At 39.7% G+C, this 23,603-nt stretch overlaps 2 protein-coding genes across 6 annotated transcripts in view; one reads left to right on the top strand and one right to left on the bottom strand.

Moving 5' to 3' along the window:
- PEX5L (peroxisomal biogenesis factor 5 like) overlaps positions 1 to 15,998 on the top strand; it is a 109,057-nt gene extending 93,059 nt beyond the window's left edge. For all 5 annotated transcript variants that reach the window (XM_050308525.1, XM_050308528.1, XM_050308526.1 and 2 more), the window contains 7 exons: positions 3,044 to 3,160; positions 4,064 to 4,207; positions 5,033 to 5,103; positions 6,282 to 6,479; positions 7,781 to 7,946; positions 8,315 to 8,472; positions 9,139 to 15,998. In XM_050308525.1, coding sequence (XP_050164482.1) covers positions 3,044 to 3,160; positions 4,064 to 4,207; positions 5,033 to 5,103; positions 6,282 to 6,479; positions 7,781 to 7,946; positions 8,315 to 8,472; positions 9,139 to 9,343 — 1,059 coding nt within the window. In that variant the 3' untranslated portion in view covers positions 9,344 to 15,998. The remainder of the gene's footprint in view (positions 1 to 3,043; positions 3,161 to 4,063; positions 4,208 to 5,032; positions 5,104 to 6,281; positions 6,480 to 7,780; positions 7,947 to 8,314; positions 8,473 to 9,138) is intronic.
- Positions 15,705 to 23,603, bottom strand: part of USP13 (ubiquitin specific peptidase 13) — a 52,290-nt gene continuing 44,391 nt past the window's right edge. Inside the window, exons 20-21 of the mRNA XM_050308523.1 lie at positions 22,779 to 22,863; positions 15,705 to 22,138 (exon numbers count right to left, since the gene is read on the bottom strand). Of these exons, the coding sequence (XP_050164480.1) occupies positions 22,045 to 22,138; positions 22,779 to 22,863 (179 nt within the window). The 3' untranslated portion in view covers positions 15,705 to 22,044. The remainder of the gene's footprint in view (positions 22,139 to 22,778; positions 22,864 to 23,603) is intronic.

A 23,603-nucleotide genomic window follows, 5' to 3' on the forward strand; every position in this document is an offset into this window, starting at 1 on the left:
TTTATTTGTCACTGTCTCAAATCATGATGGGAATCTTTGCCTTGGTATATCAATTTTTTTTATATACTACATTTTATTAAAAGTTTCTCTACATTTCTCCATCTCTACATTTTATTTAAAGTTATTAAATTCTACATTTTATTAAAAGTTATTTAAATAAAAAAAAGTTTTATTAAACGTTTCAAGTTTCACTTTAAGAAGGTATCAGCTACGGAAATCTTACCTGGTTAAAAGCACACAAGTTTAACTAATTGTGGCTTTCACATCAAGGAGTATGTTGATGCAGAAATTCAAAGAAAAATGACAGAACTTTTCTTTGTTACGCATTGGTCAAGAAGAAATATTGCAAAGTAATTTTTGGCACTACAGGACAGGTAAAGTTCTAAAAGTCATGAAAATCAGTAAATTTATAATTTAGCCAACAATAACAAAAAAGTACACCCTCTCCCCTTTCACTGTATAATAGGAAGTAGAGAGCCTGGAAATATTTTGCCTCCCATTTGTTTAACTGCTTCAGCATATTTTTAAATACTGAGACTAAAAATAGCCTCTTTGACAAAATGCAGAATTTTCTGCTTGGAAGTAGTCAGATGGTACGAACATTTTTCCTGGTTGTCATTCCACTTCACTGCTGCAGATGATCTTAGAATGTGTTAAATATGTCCAACTGGTCTTTGGTACTTTTGGTACATCCAAAGCAATTCACCAGCATTAAGGCAGCAAAAACACTGAAATGAGGTTAATTGGCACCAGTGATGTAGCAGAGTTAAAATTAGGTCTGGGAGTCTTGGTGCAAAGCCAGATCTTCAGGAACGCTCAATGTTAATTTAACCCTCCTGCCACTGAAGTCAATGAAAAAATTGCTACTAATGGCCCAAACAAGCAAATCTTCTTTCATCCTTGCAAAATAACAGCTGGGTCCTGCTCCATGTCCAAGTGTAGAGAATGAGTAGAGAGACATTAGAGCAAAGCAGGTCTGCTCCTGGTTGCATTTTCCCTCCCCTTTTGACTCACTGTAGATGGACATCCAGCATGGCTACTTGAGTGCACAACAATTCATTGGCTTTTTACGTGGAGTATAAACACAGTGAACATCTGTGGGAACTCAAAATATGTAATTAAAGAGAAGAATTTGAATTTAAGACCTAAACCCACTTATATGCTTGTTTATAACCTGCAGAAATATGATTTGATATGTTTCCAAACCACTCATTCATAGAGAATTTCTGTGGGAAAAACACAAGAAAAAATTTAATATAAACATCACATATATGCATATATATATTCATTTTGTGTATTCATATCTATGAATTTATATATTCATACATATAATTATTTCTATAACTTAATCTGCCTAAAAAGGCATTACTAATTACTTTTTCAGTAGTTTTATTAGTTTTGATATGAAGGAAAGGGAAATTTCACTCTTTTGCCTCATCCTGAATCTCAAAATTGCTGCTTGTATAAACCTGATCTTTTAACTTTTATTTCAGTGCACTGCAAATTTGTACTGAGAAATGGTTGATAGAGGCATCTGTTGAACAGGATTGTTTTGGGGGTTCAAGTACCTCTGGTCCTGGCTAAGAGTTAAAGAGGGAGTGACCTGATTCATTATCCCAGCCTTTTCATACCCTAAAGGGACATTTCAGCACAGTCTCATGACTATTTATAAGAATGTATTTCCTTCAAGTCTGGAATGAAAGCAAATTCTGTCGGTGTGTAACAGAGTGGTCAAGTGCTGTTTGCTTCTATTACCCAGAATGAAATCTCCTCTCCAGGAGTGAATGATTCCCATTCAGAGGAACATTGCAGGTACCTTCACAGATCCCACAGTTGCATAATTCAGACAATTCTGAGTCCCCTGGAAGAAAGTGCTGGATATCAGGAGGCACCTGCTTTCCTTTTTCCAAGTACCTAAGGAAGGTTGCAGCAAGTCCTGCAATCACAGACTAAGCTCTGTTCTTCAGATCCTGCCTGGATGTGGAGCAGTAGCCAAGTTGTCAGTCTTGTAACAAACATTACATTTCTAACCTCAACAGAATTATCTGTGCTGATTTCTTTGACATAAATAAGCTGGAAAACTGTGCCCCCAGTAGTGTCATTTCACTGAAGCTCTGGCCATGACCTTGCAGGAACTGGAGAACTTTGGAAAGGTTCCTAGTGCTGGGCAGATACTCTGCTATGGATCTGCTTTTGGGAGGCTTATGACTGATTTGTGGAGGCTGAAATGGCATCTAAACTTGGATTCTCCCCTCTTTTTAAATCCTATTTCTGTTTTTTGGAATCATTTTCTAGTAGCCACAGTGGTTCGCTCTGACTGGTCGTCGCACATCCTAAATCTCATTGTTTTTTTCATCGTTTCTGTTTCCCTTGTATATTCATTTTCCCCTCATCTTTGAGCTGAATGTTAATCATACTGTACAATTTTATAATCTCTTGTAGATTCCTCTCACCAGCACAGTACAAAATGCAATATTAAGATTTCTCCACTATGTCAAAAAGTCCAATTTCTATTAAATCTCTCATGCAAACACTCTCTATCTAAGCTTTGACATTTCCCTTTCACAGAGCTGAAAATGATGCTGAATATACTAAAGTGGGATGCTTGTTCTCTTTTAAACTGCTTTATCTACTGTTATTCTTTAGCATATGCAGTTAATTGCTTTTTTTTTTTAATTTTCTTTTCTTTGGCCAGAGACTTGCAACATTCATTTCCTTCAAATTTTCTGTAACAATTTGCTGTTACCATCAATAAGATGCAGTGTAAGTTGCTGCAAATCCTGCTTCAAATAGGACATACGCTGCCTCTGAGATAAAGAGTTTTCTGTTGACAAAATGCATTCCAATACAAGAGATGAAATTTAATTATATGAAATCCCAAAAAAGGAGCTGTAGCATCTCGGTCAGTGTGATTATTAGTAGAATTAATACCATTCAGCAAAGTTGACAGACTCAGACCACTGGTAGAAAGAAACTAAAAGCTTACCAGATTTTTTTTTTAAAGTTTTGATGTTCATTTTCTGTTTTCCTCCTTTTCCTCTAGTCAGACACGGAGTTTTGGGACAAAATGCAAGCAGAATGGGAAGAAATGGCTCGCAGAAACTGGATTTCAGAAAACCAGGAAGCACCAGGGCAAGTCACCATCTCAACCATTGAGAAGGTAACACCCAGTTTTTAATACATTACATCTCTCCTGTGCAACACTGAGATGAGACTCAGCTATTCAAAAGAGCCCAAGGAAACTCATTGGACATGGAATTTAATTTTATCCAAAAGAGCTCATCCTCTTTAATAATCTGTGAGTGGAATAGATTTAAAAGACCTTGCCATAGTTAGAATACATTTAAACTCGCATACTGCCTGAACTGAGCTGAAAGGCTGACAAAGCAAACTGCTGGATTATGGGCAGCTTTGAAGACAGACACCTGAGGAAGAGCACCAAATAAAAATATCTGGGCTGCTACATTCAAACACTGTTGAGGACAGAAATGACAGAGATTCTCTCTCCTTCATTCCTTCCATTTCAGACACACTTTACACTGCAGTGACAAGAAGAGAAAAAGGCAAAATTTAAAGGAATGCTAAAATAAACTCAGGTGCCTGCAACACTGTTCTGTATCTGGAAGGTTGATTGATGATTTCAGGATTTTAACTGAGCAGACATGAGGTTACAAGCACTGCAGGGAGTCAGCTGCTTGATGTATGCTCTTTACCACCCAGTTGGATGTCCTGGGCTCAGGACAACTCTGCTGTTACTGCAGGCAGTGTGAGTTGTTGCTTTTATCTTTGATGGCAGAAGGAGAGTAGTACCAGTACCAGCACCATTAGTACCAGTATGACTTCACAGCTCAAGTAAAAATAAAGACAGCAGAAACATAAATGTCCAGTAACATTTTACCTTCTTACCCTTTTTGTAAGTGAAATTCCGTGGGGGAGTTCACAGCATTTTCACAGAACAAAGTATGTTTACATCCAGCTGGAAAATAGTCAGTCATTTAATTTTTGGGACTCGACATTCCTGGCTACAGTGCTTCATCTCGGGTCCATTATCTCTCTTCTACAGGGTTATTATTTCCATACTGAGAATCCCTTCAAAGACTGGCCTGGTGCTTTTGAGGAAGGACTGAAAAAAATGAAAGAAGGTGACCTTCCTGTTACAATCTTGTACCTGGAGGCTGCTATTCTGCAAGAACCCAACGATGCAGAGGTATTCACTCATGTGCCTTGTACTGACAAAGGGAACGGGGACTTCCTTTTGCATGCAGTGATGGAAGGATTTCAGGGCTCAAACCTTTACTAGTCATGATTGTCTGAAATGGATTAAATTCTAAGAGTTTTGAATTAGTATATGCCTTTAAATAGATAACAGTGAGTCCTTCATAGGATGAGAATCTGTTTTTGTAATAATATTGTTTGAAATATTTCAGACCTTTTCTCCATATCCGGATGTTTTCAAAGTATCTTGTAAACACTGCTATTGTAAAGATAATATATTTTATTTAATAACAGTGTGGAAAATTTTTTAAAAGTTCTATAAATTTCTGCAATATTGCTGTTTTCAACAAGTATATATTTGAAGTCTGGTTTTTGAGAAAATATTTACAGTGTAAGAATCTAGGGCTCTTTGAATCTACTGCTGCATTAAACTAAGCAGCAGTATTTCAAAAAACAGAGGATCCCCAAATCCTCCAGAATCCCTTAAATCTATACAACTTAATAATTCTTCTTCATAATTTTCTGTAAAATTCTACCAACATTTAAAACGTACAGTAGCTCAAATCTAAGAAATGAGAATGTGATCATACACTGACACGATACCCTTGCATTCATTGACTACAAATATTTATCAGGCCCAAAGATATTCAGAACTGCATTGTTTGGTACTGTTGGTATCACCCTGTAGAAAAATCTGTACTTAGTGCTGGACAGATCTGCTGCTTTTATTACCTCTCTGTTTAACACTGATATCAGTTGTAACTCTGTTTGCAATTGGATTTACAACTAACTAAGACAATAATGATCATTTCTGCAGGCCTGGCAGTTCCTGGGTATAACACAGGCAGAGAATGAAAACGAGCAGGCAGCGATCGTCGCCCTCCAAAGGTAAATGGAGTTCAGGGCTAAGTCAGGGGGCTGATGAGTATTTGGTAATTGAGACCTGGGGATATTTAATGCCATTCTTATCTTGGAATGTGAAGCATTTATTTAGCTAAGTAAAGCATTCACATAGATACAAAAACTTTCCAAGTGACTTCAGAGGGTGGTTAATATTTCTGTTTCATTAAATGAGTGGAATATTTAACCTACTAATTTAAGTAATTGCACAAAAGTTCCATGGCCTGATAAACTTGAATTAGTCCTAATGCTAATTAAGTGCCTTTTTGATATTCTAGCCACTTGGCATATTTTCTGTAGTCAGTCCTTTAATGAAGAGGTTTTCTTAATTGGAGTCAGCTCCCTTCAGCTGCTGAATGCTAGACTGACAATGTTTTTAGGTTGATAGAGATGTGAAGATCATGGAATGCTTGTATGTAAAATGTGAGTTCCAAAATATCATCATTATTATTATCTTTGTGTAATGAGCTTTTATGTTTCCATTTGAAGCAATATTCTATTTCATCAGCACTGCTAACCATGAAGTTATTCCAGCTAACGATACTCAGACTTATTTATATGTCACTTATGAGCTTACCTGGATAGAAATGCAAGGGGTGGCCTGATTTAGGGCTTGCTCATCCCCAGTTTTCAAACTAGCAACAGCAATGTTCACAAAATAGATGAGATTCAGTTAATAGTACATAACCAGAGAAAGACTGCTCGAGATGATTGTCTCCAGCTTTGTCAAAGGAAAACTGAGAAATCAGGATGACTGTGAAGATTCACAGAGATGGAAGAAATTTTGGCTTCAAAATACTTTTTTGTAGAGCTGAAAACTGTATTAAAACTGTTTGCTTGAAATTATGTAAAGCTTCTCATTGTTTACTAGACAGATATTACAAAAATGAATCTACCTACATTTCCTTATAATCAGAAGGATGAAAATAAAAATTTTATGTGTAGTTTTCTGTACATATGTGTGTATGCACAGCAATGTGTGGCATATGTGTATACATGTGCATAATGCACTTATTGTACAAAATAAGACAATGTCCCTTTTTGCAACTATTATTGGGTAGATTTTACTTATGTGAGTGATTTTCTTTACACAGATTATTTTGGAAGAATTCAAGAATTGTGTTTGGCTACAGAAATGTTTCAATATATTTTTATTTTCTTCCTAGGTGCTTGGAACTACAGCCAAACAATCTAAAAGCTCTGATGGCCCTGGCTGTAAGTTATACCAACACTGGCCATCAACAAGAAGCCTATCAAGCTCTGAGAAACTGGATAAAGCAAAATCCAAAATACAAGTACATAGTGAGAAGCAAAAAAGGGTCCCCAGCACTTAACAGGAGGATGTCTAAGACAGCAGATGAAAGGTAAATTCAGTGTAAATCCTGATGGTGGAAATTGTAACATCACTGGAACTGATGGTAAATGCTGTGCCTCCTTGCTCTCTATAAATCCAGCCTGTTCCTTGTGATGGAATACTCAGTGTCTCTAGTGGCAGGAGTAGGAAGACAACACAGAATATTTGGTTTAATGACTGAAGGCTTTATCTCTTATGTCATCTCTGAAGGTTAAAAATAAAATAAATAATAAAACAGCTACAAAAATATGCTTCCCCTGAACTCCCATCACTCTCCTCTGACCCTGCCTCCTGCCTCTGTAATCCCACATCCTGCACCCTCATTCTTCAGTTGCTTCCACATCCATACCAGGCCTTCATCCTGCTCTACATGTGTGTGTTCTTCCTACTGTTCATTGTTTCTCCTACATCCCAACCCAGCCACTGGAATCCAGGAGTGAGCCACTTTGCAGTGTGACATGGCTTCAGTTCTCTGAAAATACTGGGAGGTGCCATCTGCTTGTTTGAAAGCTTTTCTGGTTCTAACCAAAGAGGCAGCATAGTCATTGTATTTGTCTTCAGCTGGCATCCATTTTAAATAACAAAATAATTTGTGAGTTGGCAGCCCTTCATCATGATTTCATGAGGTCAATAAACAAGTACCTCTGGATTGTGAGATGCATGATAAAGTCATTAAAGGTATAAACACGATCTGCAGAACTGAAACACTCGGGCTATCTCACTGCTTGTCATTTTGAAGACAGGCCTTATGTTTTACCCTTATCACTTACAAGTCCTGGGTTGACAAGATAATTGAGTATGAACAAAAATAAAATATGCAAGTTCTGCTTAATTGCTAAGTGTGTTATTCTACTTCAGCTTCAACCCGCTGACATCTGGTGCTGTCAGTGCAAAGGTTTCACAAAGCCTACAGTGGGCACAGAAGTCTTGTATTTTGGCATCTTTCTTCAAAGGTCTTGGCCAGTCACTTATCTATTCCTCTTAAGAATACTACTACTTTTACCAGTAAAGAACTCTTTTTATGTCCAAGAAACTCATCTAATCTGAATAGCTTTAATAACTCTTCACGTAATCTCACTTGGGTTCACAGCTGTACATCATTTTATAGATGAAATTTTTATTCCAGTCATAAGTTTACATCACCACCTCAAAGAAGATCTTTGCTGTGATGAAGAAGCTTATTTACAAATTTTAGGAATATATCACTTGTGATAAAGCCACTACAAGGATTTTAATTTCCAGCTATGCAATCAGTACTGAAATATTTGTAAATAACTGTGTGATGGATCTTTATTTTTCACCCTTCTCTAGCTCATTACTTGAAGAAGTAAAGGACTTGTACCTGGAGGCTGCTCACCAGAATGGTGATATGATAGACCCTGACCTGCAGACAGGACTTGGAGTTCTTTTTCACCTGAACGGAGAATTCAACAGAGCAATAGATGCATTTAGTGCTGCTTTAACTGTTCGACCAGAGGTACATTTTTTACTCTTACATTTTAAAAAATTTATCTCTGCAGGCCATTTTCTTTCCCCTGTCTCGATCAGACTGTTATTAATGAGATGTCACTTCCGCCATTAAAATTTCAATACCCAAAATAGAAACATTAATTACAAGACAGCCCCGTTTAGAAGCAGATTTATACATGTCCAATTTCTAGCTGTGTGCTGATTAATTGTAGTAGTTACATAAAGTTGCCTGTGACCACGAGTCAGAACCTCACATCCTGTGTCAATTAAGATACAGCACTGTTATTTTCTGCAGTCCTCCTCCGCTTGCAAGCAAAAATGAGCTATTCTGTCCCTTTTTGACACCTACAGTAGACAAACTCGTTTTCTCACCAGGACTACACGTTATGGAACCGTCTTGGAGCGACCTTGGCAAATGGGGATCGCAGCGAAGAAGCTGTCGAGGCCTATACCCGTGCTCTGGAGATACAACCTGGCTTCATCAGGTCCAGATACAATTTAGGGATAAGCTGCATCAACCTAGGGGCGTACAGGTGAGTTAAAAAAAATGTGCACGCACAAAGTCAGAAATCATAACTACCAAGTGAATATTCATCTTCTGGCTGGGGCTACCTAAGGAAAAAAAATAATCAGAATATAGCTACATAATCTCAGCTGTTGTAAAATTTTGTCATTAGTTTTTAAGAAGAACTAACAAAGCAATGATACTTTTCTTATAGCCACAAATTCTACATAATAAAACTACCAAGCTGCTTAAGCAATGTTTTTTGCTCCAAGTGCAAGTACTCATAAAATCAGTGGGATTGTTCTCACACTGCAACTTAGTCCTGTGTTTAAGAGCATTTGTAAAAGAAAATATAAGAGCCTGTTGTTGGAAGGGGAACTTCGGTTAAAGTAGTGCTTCAAGCAGTTAATGTCATCAGAAACACTTGCAGTACATCCTTCAGGAATGGAGGATGGGTGTTCCAGGGTCCCAGCTGTCAGGTTAAGACAGGTAAGATGATGGGGAGCTACGCTGCAATGAAAACAGGATTCTCAGATGTATGACTAGACTGGGCTCTGCATTGCTGCAAGCCGTGCCCACCTGTTTAATGAAAATCAAACAAGAATGAACTGCATTGTAAAATAATGTATTAGAGTCTGGCATGGAACTTTTGAAAGTTTTACTCTATTCTACCTTTTTTCCCTCTTCCCTACAGAGAGGCTGTCAGCAATTTTCTCACTGCTCTCAGTTTGCAAAGAAAAAGCAGGAATCAACAACAGGTTCCCCACCCTGCTCTATCAGGCAATATTTGGGCTGCACTTCGGATTGCTCTGTCTATGATGGACCAGCCAGAACTATTTCAAGCTGCCAACGTGGGTGATCTAGACATTCTCTTAAGAGCTTTTAATCTAGAGCCGTAATAAAAAGTATCCACAAATCGATTAAATTGTATTAGGAAACAGGACTTTTTTATTACTCATCCCCAAATGACCACATTTTCCAATAGATCATGACTGTAGATCAGCAGGGGAATTATTTCAGACATTATTAGGAAAGGAAAAGTTCAAAAGCACAAAAATATTGTAAATAAATTCAAAATTCAAATGATTGAAATGAGCTGTGGTAATCTGACAAAGCCCTGAATTAGATGAAATAGCAATTTCTGAAGAATCTTCATCCCATGCAAGCTATATCTTTCTATATGTACACAGCTTTACAAAGAAATGTACACTAAGAACAAACCTAGATAATGGTTATTGCACATTAGAATGGCAAGCAGTGCATCCAAGGAATCTGCTTAGTAGCTCGTTGCACTATGCTGACCCCACTTTGCCCCACAATGGGGATACCCTATCCTTTGATTTCTTTGATGAAAATTCTTATCAAGGTCCATTTTTAACACAGCTCTGAAAGTAGATGCATGTCAAATGGATGTGTTTCGTTTTCGGATATATTTGTTAGCTGGCAATCAATTTTTTTTGCTTCCAGAGGTACCTCGATTAATTTGGGCCCAGTTCTGCAGGCTCACACACCATGTGCAGTGTCAGGAGGGACACTGCCCGTGGAGGTCCACGGGATGAGGTGGGGTACATGTGGGAAGGCCCAGTGTTGCCAGCAGAAGGGGCAATTTGCACTAGAATTGTTACTGTTCACACCAGCTGTCCTCGATCTCGGACAGAGTCTGTCTGCTTCAAAGGAGCTCATGGCAGGGTCTGCACCTATCTGTGTACTTATGCACTTTAATCTTTCTTATTGTAAAATAGTGCTATGCTTTAATTTTAGTTACCAACAACAGAATGTACAGGATGGCCTTGTTGGCGTAGAGGACCAAATATCATTTCCTGAAATGATAGGGTTTTCAATATTCTTATGTTTAGAAAGATGCAAATACAGTATAAACTGCATTAACAACTAGAAAGATTATTCTATTATGCATCCATCAGGTACTATACATATACATGCATGTGCATGCACATACATGTTGTATGCAAATGATGTCATTTCAGAACATAAAAAGCCACAGATCTTTATTGCAAATAAAGAAAAATCTTCATAGGAGTTACTGCCTGCAGACCATGCTCGAGGGAAAACTTTCCCTGAAGAAATAGGTCTATATAGTGCTTGTAGGATTGAGATCAAGACTTGATCCTGCTGTTATGGCAAACAGTAGCAAGAGTGCCCGTGACCTCCCTGAGAGCAGAGTAAATCCTTATATAACACCAGTATGTGTAGCTACTTACAAATGTGTACATAAACACACCATCTTAATTTTCCCTGATTGGATGAACAGGGAACAGTGTTGGGGCAGTACATTTCCACATGATGAATGGACTGATTGGCTACAATCAAACACATTTAGCTCAGGGTGAATGCATCAATCAAAGAAGGAATAGAAATTTTTAGGGGGTGATTTTCCATTGCTGATATTTTTAATGTTTTTCCAAAATAGTGAGAGAGAAAAAGTGTAATTAGGTGGCTACTGTGTTGACCTGTGGTCAGGAATTCAATGTGCAGAACAGCTTCTGGAATGTGGTAAAGTGGGACAAATAGCACATTTCTTATAAACAACATTAAAAGAAAAATCCAGCTTAGCCAGATAAAAAAGAAATCCAACTGCACGGATCACAGAGAAAGAAGCTCTGTGGGAGTTAGACAGTTTCACCAGGACAAACTTTAAGTTTCTTGCAGCTGTCTGTTATTTTCAGCAACCACTTAAAGGAAAATTCCATGTAAGACAGTGTAATCACTGCATCTAATCACCATCTATAGTTTGTTAAATACAAATAACCGATTGTCATTAAAAAATAAAAGGCTTAGCCCTCACTCTCCCTCACAGAACAGAGATGCTGAAACAGCTACAGAAATTTTTTAAGAGTGTTTTATTAATTCATTGTCTACATCTATATTCCTGTTTATCTATCGTTTCATAACCAATTCCTGCAGCTTTCTCTAAGGATGGGGTATGGGACTGACTGGGAATGTCACTTTAGCTAAGTGGGCTGCTGTATTCATATCTGCTGACAACAGTTTGCTCTTTTGCTTTGACAGCGATGTGTGATGACAGCTCTTTATTGATAAGGCAGAGCAGAAGGTGCAGTGCAATTGAATCTGGGAAGTGATAAGAGAGAAGGGAGGCAGCTTTGAGAAGAGGCTGTAAAGCAAAGGCATATGTGCTTAGATTTTGCTTGATGCCCTGCCATCATACAAGTTCCTCTAGAATATCCTCAGTGCTGTGGTATAGGATAATCAGTGCTTACCCAGAGGAATTGGCTGTTCAGGAACTTTATTTCTATATATTTAAATTATAAAACCAGATATTTTTATATCTGTAAATCAAAAAAAAAAAAAAGTACTTGACTTCTCAGAGTCAGAATGACAGAGGGTATTTGATATCCATGGCAGTTCACTAAACATCTTCTTCAGCCTGTGGACGAGTAACACAGCAGCTGTTAGGAAATCCTAATACAACTCCAGGCCTCTCCAAAAAGTAGGAACTAGCTTTTAGTTTATCCTGAGATGTACTGCTCCCAACTACATTCATCTGCTGATGCATGTCCACGCCCATGGGATTGGTGTGAGCTGTCTGTGTAACCTCGAGACAAATCATCAGGACTGAACTCTGCCTCCCGAGGGGCGGCTCAGGTCCCTGGGTCCTCCGAGAGCACTGCAGTTCTGCTGCACAGGACATGGGCTTCAAAGCCTGTCCAAAGAGGTGGTGCACACCCTTGGAGACTATCCCAGCTGTTCTCTCCTGCTGTAGACAGCCTGTGGCTAGTTAACCACGTACCACTGACCGAGACACTGCGAGAGGGGAGGACAAAGCAGGCAGACTTCTAGGGGCCAGTGGCACATCTCCTCACACAACTCTGTCCTGGTCAGTGTGGGAGAGCAGCTGGAGGCTGAGCTCACCTCTCTCTAGCAGGTCAGACCCAGCAGCTCTTGGGACTTTTGGGACTTCTTCAGTGTCCTGGGCTTTATCATCCTCCTTGGCTCCCACTGCCAAGCACTGTCAGTGCAGCAGACAGGATTAGGCACAGCTTTGATCTGACCTCCTCACGGCATTCCTTAAATATTCAGGGGCAAGCACGTATATTTGCCTGAAACAGCAAGAGGAGATGTGTGGAGGCTGCAGCATATTAACAACCTGAACAGAAAATTCATCTACTTGCACTTCTAACCAAGCATGAGGCGGGATAAATAAGGCGGGTGCTAAACAGTAGCAGCTTGAGCCTGGGAGTGAGAGACAGCAAATCTGGGTCCTCTTCTCAGTGCTCCCTGTGAGCTCGACCAAGCCAAAACCTCCTGCCATCCGTGACACCCAGGTGTGCAAGGAAGGAAGATGGGAAATAACACTCATTGCATGTGATGGCAGTACGTGGGAGCAGGGGAGCGGTGCTGTCCCACAGACTGCATGGGTTAGGTCACCACTCACCCAGAGAGGAAGGTCCCACACAAACACAAGGTTGCCCAGTCTAAGGAAGCAGTTTCACATACAGACTAGAAATTTCGGCAGAGAAGAGAGTCAGACATTTCAGGATAACAACTCCACAGCATCTATGGGGTGAGGCTAAATTAGAGTGCTGCAATGGTGTATCACCATCTCTCCCACCCCTGTTTCTTGTTCTTGTTACTCCCCTCTTTTTCCAGAGGTGATTTATCACTGCCAGGTACCTGATTCCAAGTTTTTGAGTCTTTTTTCTATTTTATACTTCATGCAATTAAAAAACATTTTCCTAACCCCCAGTTTAGGACCGTCCCTCTCATTTTTCTCTGCAAAGCTTTAAGAATATTTGTGACCTAGAAGCCTGATCCATAAAGCTGCTGAGCACTGGAAGCCTGGAGTCTTCACAGGAGTGCTCAGCACTTTGCATGATCAGCTCACGTGCAGGTATTCAGTGACCAGGCAAGGGCTGGCTCTGGTACCACTGCACATGCTGAACAGGCACTGGAATCACGGGGATAATTTATGGAGTGAGGCTTTGCAACGAAGGCAGAAGGCTCCTTTCTGGCTGATCTGATTAAACTGTAATGACCACAGAAACTTTGTGGGAATAGGCTTATGTCAGCTTGAAGAACTGATTTGATCTTTAGGTACACAGATAAACATACCTGTATCTAACAGTATTTTCTCATGATCTGATAAATCACAGCACTTGTAAAAATATCGAGGGGGAGGTTCAAATGACACAAAACCTCACATGGCAATATTGCATGCAGCTACATTAACCAATAACCACTCTGAATTATTAACCCAGTGCATGCAGCAATGCTACCTGAGCATGGGTTTACAGAATGCATGCAGAAGGCCCACACATAGGGTATTTTTAAGCTACTGGTTGGTATTCTTCTATGGAATATTTTAAAAGTACTTTGCATCCGCCAAACTCGAATCTGAGTTGTTCGTATTATTTGGAACAGGCTAGAACAAAAGCAGAGCCCTTTTAAAATCCCATCCTTAGAAATCACTTTTTGTTGTGGATTTCATGTTTGCTTCAAGTGTTTAATTAATAACAGACATCTGTAGTAACAGTTTTTGCAGACATGTTTTAGTATCCTCTCAAGAATTAAAAAGCTAAATTCGCACAACTTTCACAGTGAAGTTGGGTGTTTGGATTTTCACATTTTCTTCCCTAGTCTGAACCACACAGCACAAACCAGAGAAAAAAATTCCCAGAATCAGTGAAAAAGCTGTTGTCTCAGTCTGTGCTCTCTTACCATGGCCAGGCTTTTCAAACTTGCCCAGTAGCTCTGAAAACATCTCATTGTTCAATGTCCTGTTTGAAATATGCCCATGTAAAACTTCACAAGATCTGAATATCTGCTACCTCCAACTGAAGACACTTAACTCAGCTGAAACCTCAGCACATGGAGTTAAGCTAATGAGCCAAATTTAGAAAACCTGGGCCTGAAAAGGAGGACCCTGACAACAACAACAGAGCAGCCAGGTGATCCTAGGAACATCCACAGAGCATGGGCCTTCAGGACACAAAAGCCACCATGGCAGAAATAACAACTGACATAATTACTGCCAGACATTGCCTGTTGGAGCCAGTGAGAAATGGAGCAAAACATAAATTGGTTGTAGATCCCTTTTGCCCAAACTTGCATCTGCAAAATGAGACATAGTAGTTATTTTGCATGAATAACCTGCACAGTTGAAAAAAAATGTGATTTCTGGTCACCAGTGTTGTCAGCTTAGCAGTCTGTACAGTGAATTTATGTAATAGATGTTTATATTATGCCAAGTACTCACAGACAAAAACGATAAGACAAAATGCACTGCACGTTGTGAAAAAACTGGTGGATATGCAATACAGTATTATCTACTTATTCAAACCCTACCTAGGCTAGAAGTCAGATTCCTTCATTGTAGTTCTACTGGTTTTGGACTGGTGAAATAAATCAGAAAAAAGGAGTGCCTGGCATAAAGAGATCACTGACACTTTGAACAAACCTAGGCAAAGTGAAAAAGAGGCATGCCACAGAATCCACGGGGAGTTTCAGAGCCTCAGCCCACAAAGCAACAGGCATTCAACGAGGGAGAGACAGAAGGAATCTAAATTTTCCTAAAATATGCTGTAACTTTACAAATGCTTGCATATGTGACAGCCCATTGAGCAAGCTTGCATGGTCAAGACTTGATGTGCTTTGATCTTTTTTCCCCTTCTACATTTACAGAATGCCATCAACATTGGCTAAACCTTTAATTTGAATAGCCTTTTTAATATCAGTAAGCTATTGTAAATTCAGGAAAAAAAAAGAAAAAAATTTATAAATATATTTTATATATCAGAGTATAACATATCTAGAGTAAAATAAAACTATATAGTTTTGAGAGGCATTCTGTGTGGCTTCTACATGCTGTAAACCGTTGGAGAAAAAAACACCACCTTTGCAATCTCGCATCAGTTCTTTTGGCTTTATTTTTTAAGCCAACATAGGGGAAAGAAGAGATTTTAGGGTTGGCAGATCCTTTCACCCGGGCCATCTGAAGAGCCCTGCTGCTGCACAGACCTGCCCTGCTCCCTTCCCTCCGGGGGTGAGGGGGGAGCGCCGGTGCCAGGCCCGGCAGGGCGGGCGGTGGGTGCGGAGGGGGAGCTCAGCCCGACACCTGAATGTTTACATTCCGTTACCGAGGCTCGTATTGACCCAGACCAAGAATCTGAATGTAAGAGCAATACGGGGTAAAAGATCAGTTTCTTACTGCAGGTAACTCTGCCTCTGTATACTTAGTGCATTATCAGCTGTGTATAATATTAAACACAGACCTATAGTTTACTGATGCTTTAATTTGGTGTTTCCTTGCACTGCTGTTTAAAATAATTTGTTTCCTCAAAAACAAAACGACAACAACAACAAAAAAAGAACGATGTGCATACTGGATGTGTTAAATTTATTAAGGTCATAGATGACTATTTGCAGAGCACCACACTTAATGTAGTATTTTTGTACTGTAATGGAAGCATGCCTTCCTTGGGTTCTTTTCCACATATTAAATTGTATTTATTTACCTGTATTTATAACTGTGCGATTTTTAAATATGTTTTAAAAATAAACTTTGTCTGTGGCTTCAAATATTTCAAAATCTCTTTTCAATTTGAGAATGGTCTTGACTACAATTACATGAACTGAAAGGAGGAATCTACATCTCCAACTGAAAGAAAGGATTTTTTCAATGAGATCTTCTATCCTATTGTTTGCTTCTCTGCTTAAAAATTAAGCCCAGAAGATGCTTTTATTCTCATTTTTCATAAATTCATTGCTACTCTGAGGCAGAGTTATTTTTAGAATTTATTTTTATTTCAACATGTTGATCTATTATACTTACAGCTGGAATTTATATCATCTGAGGCCTGGCCCAAAAGATTTTGTGCAAACAGTCCACATGAGGAAAAGGGGGAAAAAGTAGATTTAAATTTTTCCTGAAGACCATGCAACAATTAAACCAGAAGGAGTAATATCACAAAACAATCTTTATGAAAACAAACAAACAAACAAAACAAAACCCCAGAACAAAACCAAAACCAAAACAAAAACAAAAAACCCAAACCCAAAACAAACAAAACAAAACCAAATAAAAACAAACAAACCAAACAAACAAAAACAACAACAAAAACTTTCAGTGACTGAAATCACTACTCAAGCAATTTCCCAAACACCAGAGTAGGAGTTTGCTATTGGCATTTTTCAGTTTTGGCTTTCACAGGAGGAGGCAAAGGAGCTGATAAGGATAATGTCATTCCTACTCTATGCTTTTGCTATGAAACACCAACACAATCCCAGACATGAGGGACAAAAATTCCTGCATGATGATGTGGACAGAAAAGCTGGGGGCTGTGGACAGCTAAGGGAGTTGTGACAGGACATTAAAAACACACTATCCCTTGGGATGAAAGTAGTTGTGGGCTCTTGACACTGGGGTGTTTTGCCAGGAGATACAAAGGTTAGTTTAGTTCTTACTGCTCAAATGTACCAACAAAGCAGCTCAAATGTATCAACAGGAACATCCATGAATTTCGTGCTCGGTAAGAAACCCAGACCAGGAACACAGCACTGTCATCCTGAAGCAAAAGACAGTGGTTGGGAGAAAAGCATTAGTACCAAATACACATAAAAAGCTGCTCAAAAAATGAGGGAAGGATACTGGTGAAGACATCTGAAAACACAGTCGCCCACTCCTCACCAGCTGTCAGTCATGCAGTATCTGTCTTCAATAATTTTATGGCATTTGTCTTCCACCACAGCTGTCAGTGCCTCCCTTATTCATGTTAAGCTTGTAGTACACCTGAGGGACAGAGGAGTTACTTCCTGCTTCAGTGAGGGGGAGAAGAGTGTGGTAACTTGTGAGTTATAGCACCTCCCACAAACAGTCTGCAAAAAGCTAGCAAGTACAGATCCTACACAGGGAATTCTTGGATGAAGAATTCAGCCTTTAGCTTGCACAAGGAGCCGCTCTCCCACCTCTGCCAGCTGCTACAAGTGGTGTGAACGGTGTGGTGTGGCTTGCCATCGTCACAAAGGACATCTGTCATAGAAAAGAGACCAAAACAGATCATTAAATTTGGATTTCAGAAGCTGAACCAACTCTACATTTCTTATCATTCTACATGTCACATGCCCTCCATTTCCACATCAGGAAGTGTCACTCAGAGCCCAGCAGATTTACCTCTTACCTCTCCTCCGGTTCCTGGTTCCATGATCCTATAAAAAGTAGAAATGCTTGTCATCCTCAGTCTTCTTTCTTGGCCTGTTCTTGCACCTACCTGACTCCCAGTGGTCACATTGCTATGTAAAGTCCTTACACATGAGGAAAACAGACTTCTCCTTTGCTGAACAGCAGATGAAATTTCTAAGTGAGTATGAGAAATTATAGACCATGATAAAGCAGGAATTTGGGGTGAAATGACAACACTATTCCACACAAACATCGCCAACTCTTGTGATCAAAGAACATCAACTGGCTTAAAAGTTAAAAACAAAAAATCAATCTTGTCTTAAATCCTATTTTCTACTTTTTCCTTTGTTTATATCTACTCAAGGCTTGGGGATTTCTTTTTTTCAATCCACAAAATGCCAGAAGTCACAGAAAATCAAGACTCTCACAAACCTCTCTGTTCCCTCTGCAGGTTCTTTTTTTTTAAGTAAAACACCAAGAGAGACCACAGAGAATAAGAAAAGAGAGAGAATCAAAACACATTCAGTCAATTCCCCTGCAGTTCAAACAGGAAAGAAAGAAGCAAGAATCCACACAGTCACCAGATGTGAGAATACTTCTTTTTAATTTAAAACAGTTGCAACAATGTCATTTACAACCTTTCTCATCTTGGACAAATACTCTCCAAAAAGTTAACAGTGCTTCAAGCAAACAACTCCGAGTGGTGCAAAGTAAACCAGGACAGACAATTCCAGGATACAACAGTAAAACCACTGAAGAGTGAGTAGAAATCAGACACTGATCTCAGCCATTAAGGTAGGAAGGGTGATGGGGAAAACAATAAAATGTCCAGTTACATATTTTGCATAGTCATTCAATGCATGAAAACAGCAAAGAGGATAAAAATGGCTGCTGCCAGGATGGAGAACAAAAGGAATGAATTGGAGAGGCTTTTAAAGCAATCTAATGAGCTCTGGTTGCATCCATATTCCAAATGTGTTCTGTGACCCAGAGGAGGCTGCCTGAATCAAAGAACTGGTCTGAGGCTGGTTTCAGTTCCACCAAAGTGAGTCACAGATAATGCCACTGAACCCAGTAGAGTTTCAAGTGATGGGAGTTCAGAAACATCTACACAGCTCTGAATAAATTATTTTTTATTCTAAACAAGTAGAAGTTGTTGAGTTTTATTTCCTTCCAATTTCCTAACCTAAATGTATCATACATAGAAGTAGAAATCAGTCTGAGAACAAGAGAATTATTCACTGCCAAGTCTTGGCTTGCCATAATTCTCAGGTTAGATTGTCTCAAACAGCTCACAGTGATTTTTCTTCCTCCATCCCTTTTTGGCAAGAAGCCCTCAGCACACTGAACTCCCCAGCAGCTCTTCCAGCACCCAGACTCAGGGAGTGTGCCCAGGTTGTGTACTGAGGCCTGGCCCAGCACAACTCAGCACATCTAAATTTTAGCAGGCAAAGCCTGATGAATTAGTCATCTATTCAGTACAGCCTGTTTGAGTGTGGTTTCTGCCTGTTAAAGTTTAAAAATAATAACAAACAAACAAAACACAAAACAAACCAAAAACACCAAAACAAACTTCTCCCCCACATTAGGCTGAAGAGTCAGGAGTTTACATCCTGCTCCTCCAGATTCAAGATGTTCTTCACACATATCCCACCACAAAAGGGAGGCAACCAGCAATCTGAAAAAGAAAGGATGCCACTGCTTTGGAAGAAAATAAAATAATGCCTCAAACAGCTGACTGAAGAATTTCTAACTGCTATTTCTGACTGCTAAATTTCAGAAGTCCTGTAAGCACTTCCCCTAAACTGCTCCCTGCACTCCTGACCAGCTTGGTGGTTTTGGGCAGGCAGAACACGAGCCATGAACTGAAAAGAACTTTCAGGAGCTGAGCTGCTACAGTTCCCTTACCAAGCCAGCCAAGGGCTGTCCTCTTTCAGTTACTATTTCCAGTATTATCTCCTGCCAGCCTTCCAAGTGTGCCTTGTGACATCAGGCAGTCCCACGGCCATTACAGTTTTAGGATGCACCAGACAAATAGTTTGCAACAGTCCAAGCTCCATCCTTGATCCTACAAGACCAGCCATGCTTCCAGTTTAATAATGAACATGGGAATTACTCTGTTGGCCTTTATTTACCCAACGTTTCTAAATAAAAAGGCAGTGGCCACCAGATCTTATTAGTTTATAAATAGCCCTTTAAGTTCATGAGGCAAGAGGGAAGCTGTTGTGCCAAACTTCCTTGGAATATAACTGTGAATTAAAAAACAAACAAACAAAGAAACAACAACAAAAAAATTTTTAAAAAGAAAAAAAGGGGGGAAATAAAAAGGCCTTTTCTCCTTTTTCTGCTGCCAGAATGAAAAAACACGTGGATATATGGAAGTTTTGCTCTTTCACTTAAAATAGATGATGTATCACTGCATAATTTGCTGATCCCATTTTCAAATCTGCCATTTTCTGGTGAAGTACACAACTATCTAAAACCTGGAGGAAGGAAAAAAATTTACTGGCAGCTTTTATTTCATCCAGGACCGGTGCCTCAATAATTACAAGGCAGCTGAATCTCACAGGGGACACTTATTAATATGCTAGGACACCACAGTTCTGTGTCAATAAGAGCACTAAGTGCTGGGAGCTTTCCCAGCAATTAGGCACCTTTACACTGTACAGAATTATTGCACTGGAATTTCTCTCCAAATCTTTTAAGATCAAAAGCTGATTAAAAAAACAACAGTGTTTTTTGGCTCTGCATGAAGCTTTATGATCAGAGGGACAACTATTTTCCCCCCAAACACTGGGAAGAAAATAAAATACCCTACTCGTAACCAGATGTTTAATTTGGGTTCTCCTCTGTAGTGCGTAGCTGCCTGAATTTTTGCTACTAAACTTGCAGGAACTGACTGCAGAGGAAATGTAATTTCCTTGGCTCTCCTCCACTCTTGTATGGAAGAGGGTTTTTTGACTGTTGCAATTTATTTTGAGGGCTCAGTAACATTGTACAAGGCAAGTCCAGCAACAGTCTCTAAGCAGTGGCCAACACTGTTGAACCTTTGGGGGTATTTTTTGGAATCATGAAAGGTTTCACACTCACCATTGTAATTTTTCTAGAATTAGCGTGTTCAAATATAATTTAAAAGCCCCCATATATATTCTTCATTGTGAAACAAACTGAAATAACACCAAAAAAACCAAAAACAGACAGGAAAGGCCAGCCCCTGCCTATCCACCCCTTCAACCCTGCCAGAGACATCAAACCCCTTTCAGAAGGTGTCTGTTGAAGAGATCAGGTTATTGGTGTGTTTGCCTGTTTTAAGAAAGCTGAAATATCAATTCAAGGTTTTTTGTTCTTGTTGGGTTTTGTTGTTCAGGTTTTTTAAGGGGGACAGAGAGGGGAAAATCAATAAATCAGCAATTTTACTACGCAATTTCCCCCGCTCACAGAGGAAACTCAATATTTAAACAATCCTTAGCAGAAAGCAGATTTTCACTGGGAATACTTCGTCAGGGAGTTGATTTCAGCTGGAATATGAGTTGTCTAGATGCAGGTTTCCTTGGCATAAATATAACAGGACATTAAACCCTTCCTTACCTCCTCCATATGAAACCCAAATTTAAATAATAGCCCTGCCTTTCCTGAGGGTATGCCTTTAATTTCATAGTCAGAAACTCTGCTTCTTTTAGCCATCTTTAATCCTGTATCTGTTGGAAGGACTTGCAAAATGAACATTCAAGAGAAGATGAAGAAACCTCTGTCTGCAAGAATAAAATCTACTATTTCTCTTTGGCAGAAAATGTACCGGGCACTGACAGGAGATTGCTTTTATCTCCATTAGGTTCTTAGGCTTATGCATCAAAAAGGCAAATCAAAACAGTATACCACTGAATTTCAACAGACATAACTTCAGTTGACTTTTCTCACTGCACTGAAAATAACCTCTGAAACAAGACAATCTGCTTTGAAGAACAGTCACACACCCTCTCCCTCCAATTTCTGTGTGATTTCCCTACGTGGCCTGGACTCTGGTTGGAAACACTGGCTTCCAGTTACCAAAGACACCAGTGTTTGTTCCTGGTTTTCAACGAAGGTATGGACAGGACAGGCAGGAGCTGGGCTGAACTAGGCTATTTTTGTTCAACACTGAAGCTTCCACTTTCTCCACACACTGGCTGCAAACTCCACCAGTAATCTGCATGGCCTTTAAGGTGTATAAATTTAAAACAATGTACTATACAGCACCTAATAGAAATTTCCCGTCTGACATTTAAGGCGGCATCAAACGACTGTTTTTTAAATACACTATAAACATCCCATGTTTTCTTTTGCTTTTTGGCAGTCCAAGGGTTAGGGGTCTTTTTGTTGGGTTTAGATTTTCTTTTTTATTGTACGCTTTTTTGGGCAGGTTAAAAAGGCTTATGGCTTTTTAAGGCCAGAGAATAGACTTGAGGTCTAACTTGGTATCCTGTGGTAAAAATAAATGTAGCCCAGGTCTTTGGGAGGTCTTTCTGAGGCACAGACTCTGAGGTCGTTGTAGATCACCCATCTGAAAGGAAAAAAAAAGTGGATTACACTCCATGTGTATAAAAATCATCACTAGTTTATCAGGGACTTCTCAGACACAAACTTCAAAGAGCTTAAAATCTAAAATTAGGCATTGCAACAAGAACAAAAGATCAGAGAAATAGCCAAAGCAGAGTGTTGCCACAGTCAGGAAATGAAAAAGAGGACATGTGTAGTTGCAGTCCAAATGAAGGAAAATCAGGGATTCCCAATGCCAGAAAATGGAAGCATATCAAAATCACAGCCCAGATCAGCACCACAATAGTATCAGCAACACTAGTATCAGCCCATAGTTTGATGGCTTTCTATTGATGGGGAACAAAAAGAAGTTGGGGATAGCTCAGATAAACTAAGCCAGATCTGTGTCTGAACTAACGCCCCAAACTGAAGGAATTTGGAACAACAAGCACAGGAGAGCCAATGTTACGCTTCAGCACAGACCTCGGTGGAATCAGAACTGACTCATCACATCAACAGTCTGCAACAAATTTCATTTCTTTGTTGGGAAATGTATAGATGGTAAAACACGTGTTGTCTACAGTGAGCACACCCTGCTCTGTAAAGATTGATGCCTCAAAACAGGCATTTGCTTCTCCCTGTGTGAGTCTCCCAGCTGCACCCACCTTCCTTCCTTTTTGAGATGACAAACATAGTGGCCACTCATGGTGGATGTTCCCATGTGGCTGATGAACCCGAACAGCTCGTATCCTGTTTTGAGAAACACAAATGGCATCATAAGGTTCTTATTGCTAACACTGCAACATGACTCCAGGGAGAACGTTCTTTCTAATACTGGAGGATCAGCTAAGCACTCCTAACTCACGCTCTGCATCCCCAAAGACAGTTTCTGTCAGCACTGCAGCACACTCTCGCTCTATCTATTGGTCAGATTCACTGATCAGATTCACTGCCAAACATCAGATTCACTGTCAAGCTTCAAACCAATCCAAATCAAACCTACACAGACCTGTGCACACACCAGGGCTGTGATCACAGCCCCTACCAGGAAACAAAACAGCAGATTCATTCCCAGTTCACAGAGAGCACCACAGAAAGTGCCAGGTATGGACTTCATTCTGCACACAAATTAGCCATGCCTGTAAGTGTGATCACAGATCCCCTACAAATCAAACAAAATCCAGAGGTTTATATTTTAGCAGCCCATAAAAGAAAGGACAGGAAAGAAACTTCTTCCTTTGACACAAGGACAATTTTTGTGCCTAAAGTCCCTGGCGAACTCAGCATTGGTTCTCGATTCCCACCCATTCATGCCATTCACCCAAACTACCACCAAAAGTAAAAGGGTACCTTCTTTCAGGATATTGCATAATGACATGGGCCTGGATTTTGGTGGAGAGGGCTTTCTGGAGCCATTTTACAGAATCATGTTGGTTATCAGGATTTCAGGCACTCAGTAAATGGTCTCAGTCTATAAAGGCTAAGTACCA

The sequence above is a fragment of the Myiozetetes cayanensis genome, unplaced genomic scaffold, assembly GCF_022539395.1.
Source record: "Myiozetetes cayanensis isolate MyiCay16 unplaced genomic scaffold, myiCay2020 scf13, whole genome shotgun sequence".
NCBI lineage: Eukaryota > Metazoa > Chordata > Aves > Passeriformes > Tyrannidae > Myiozetetes > Myiozetetes cayanensis.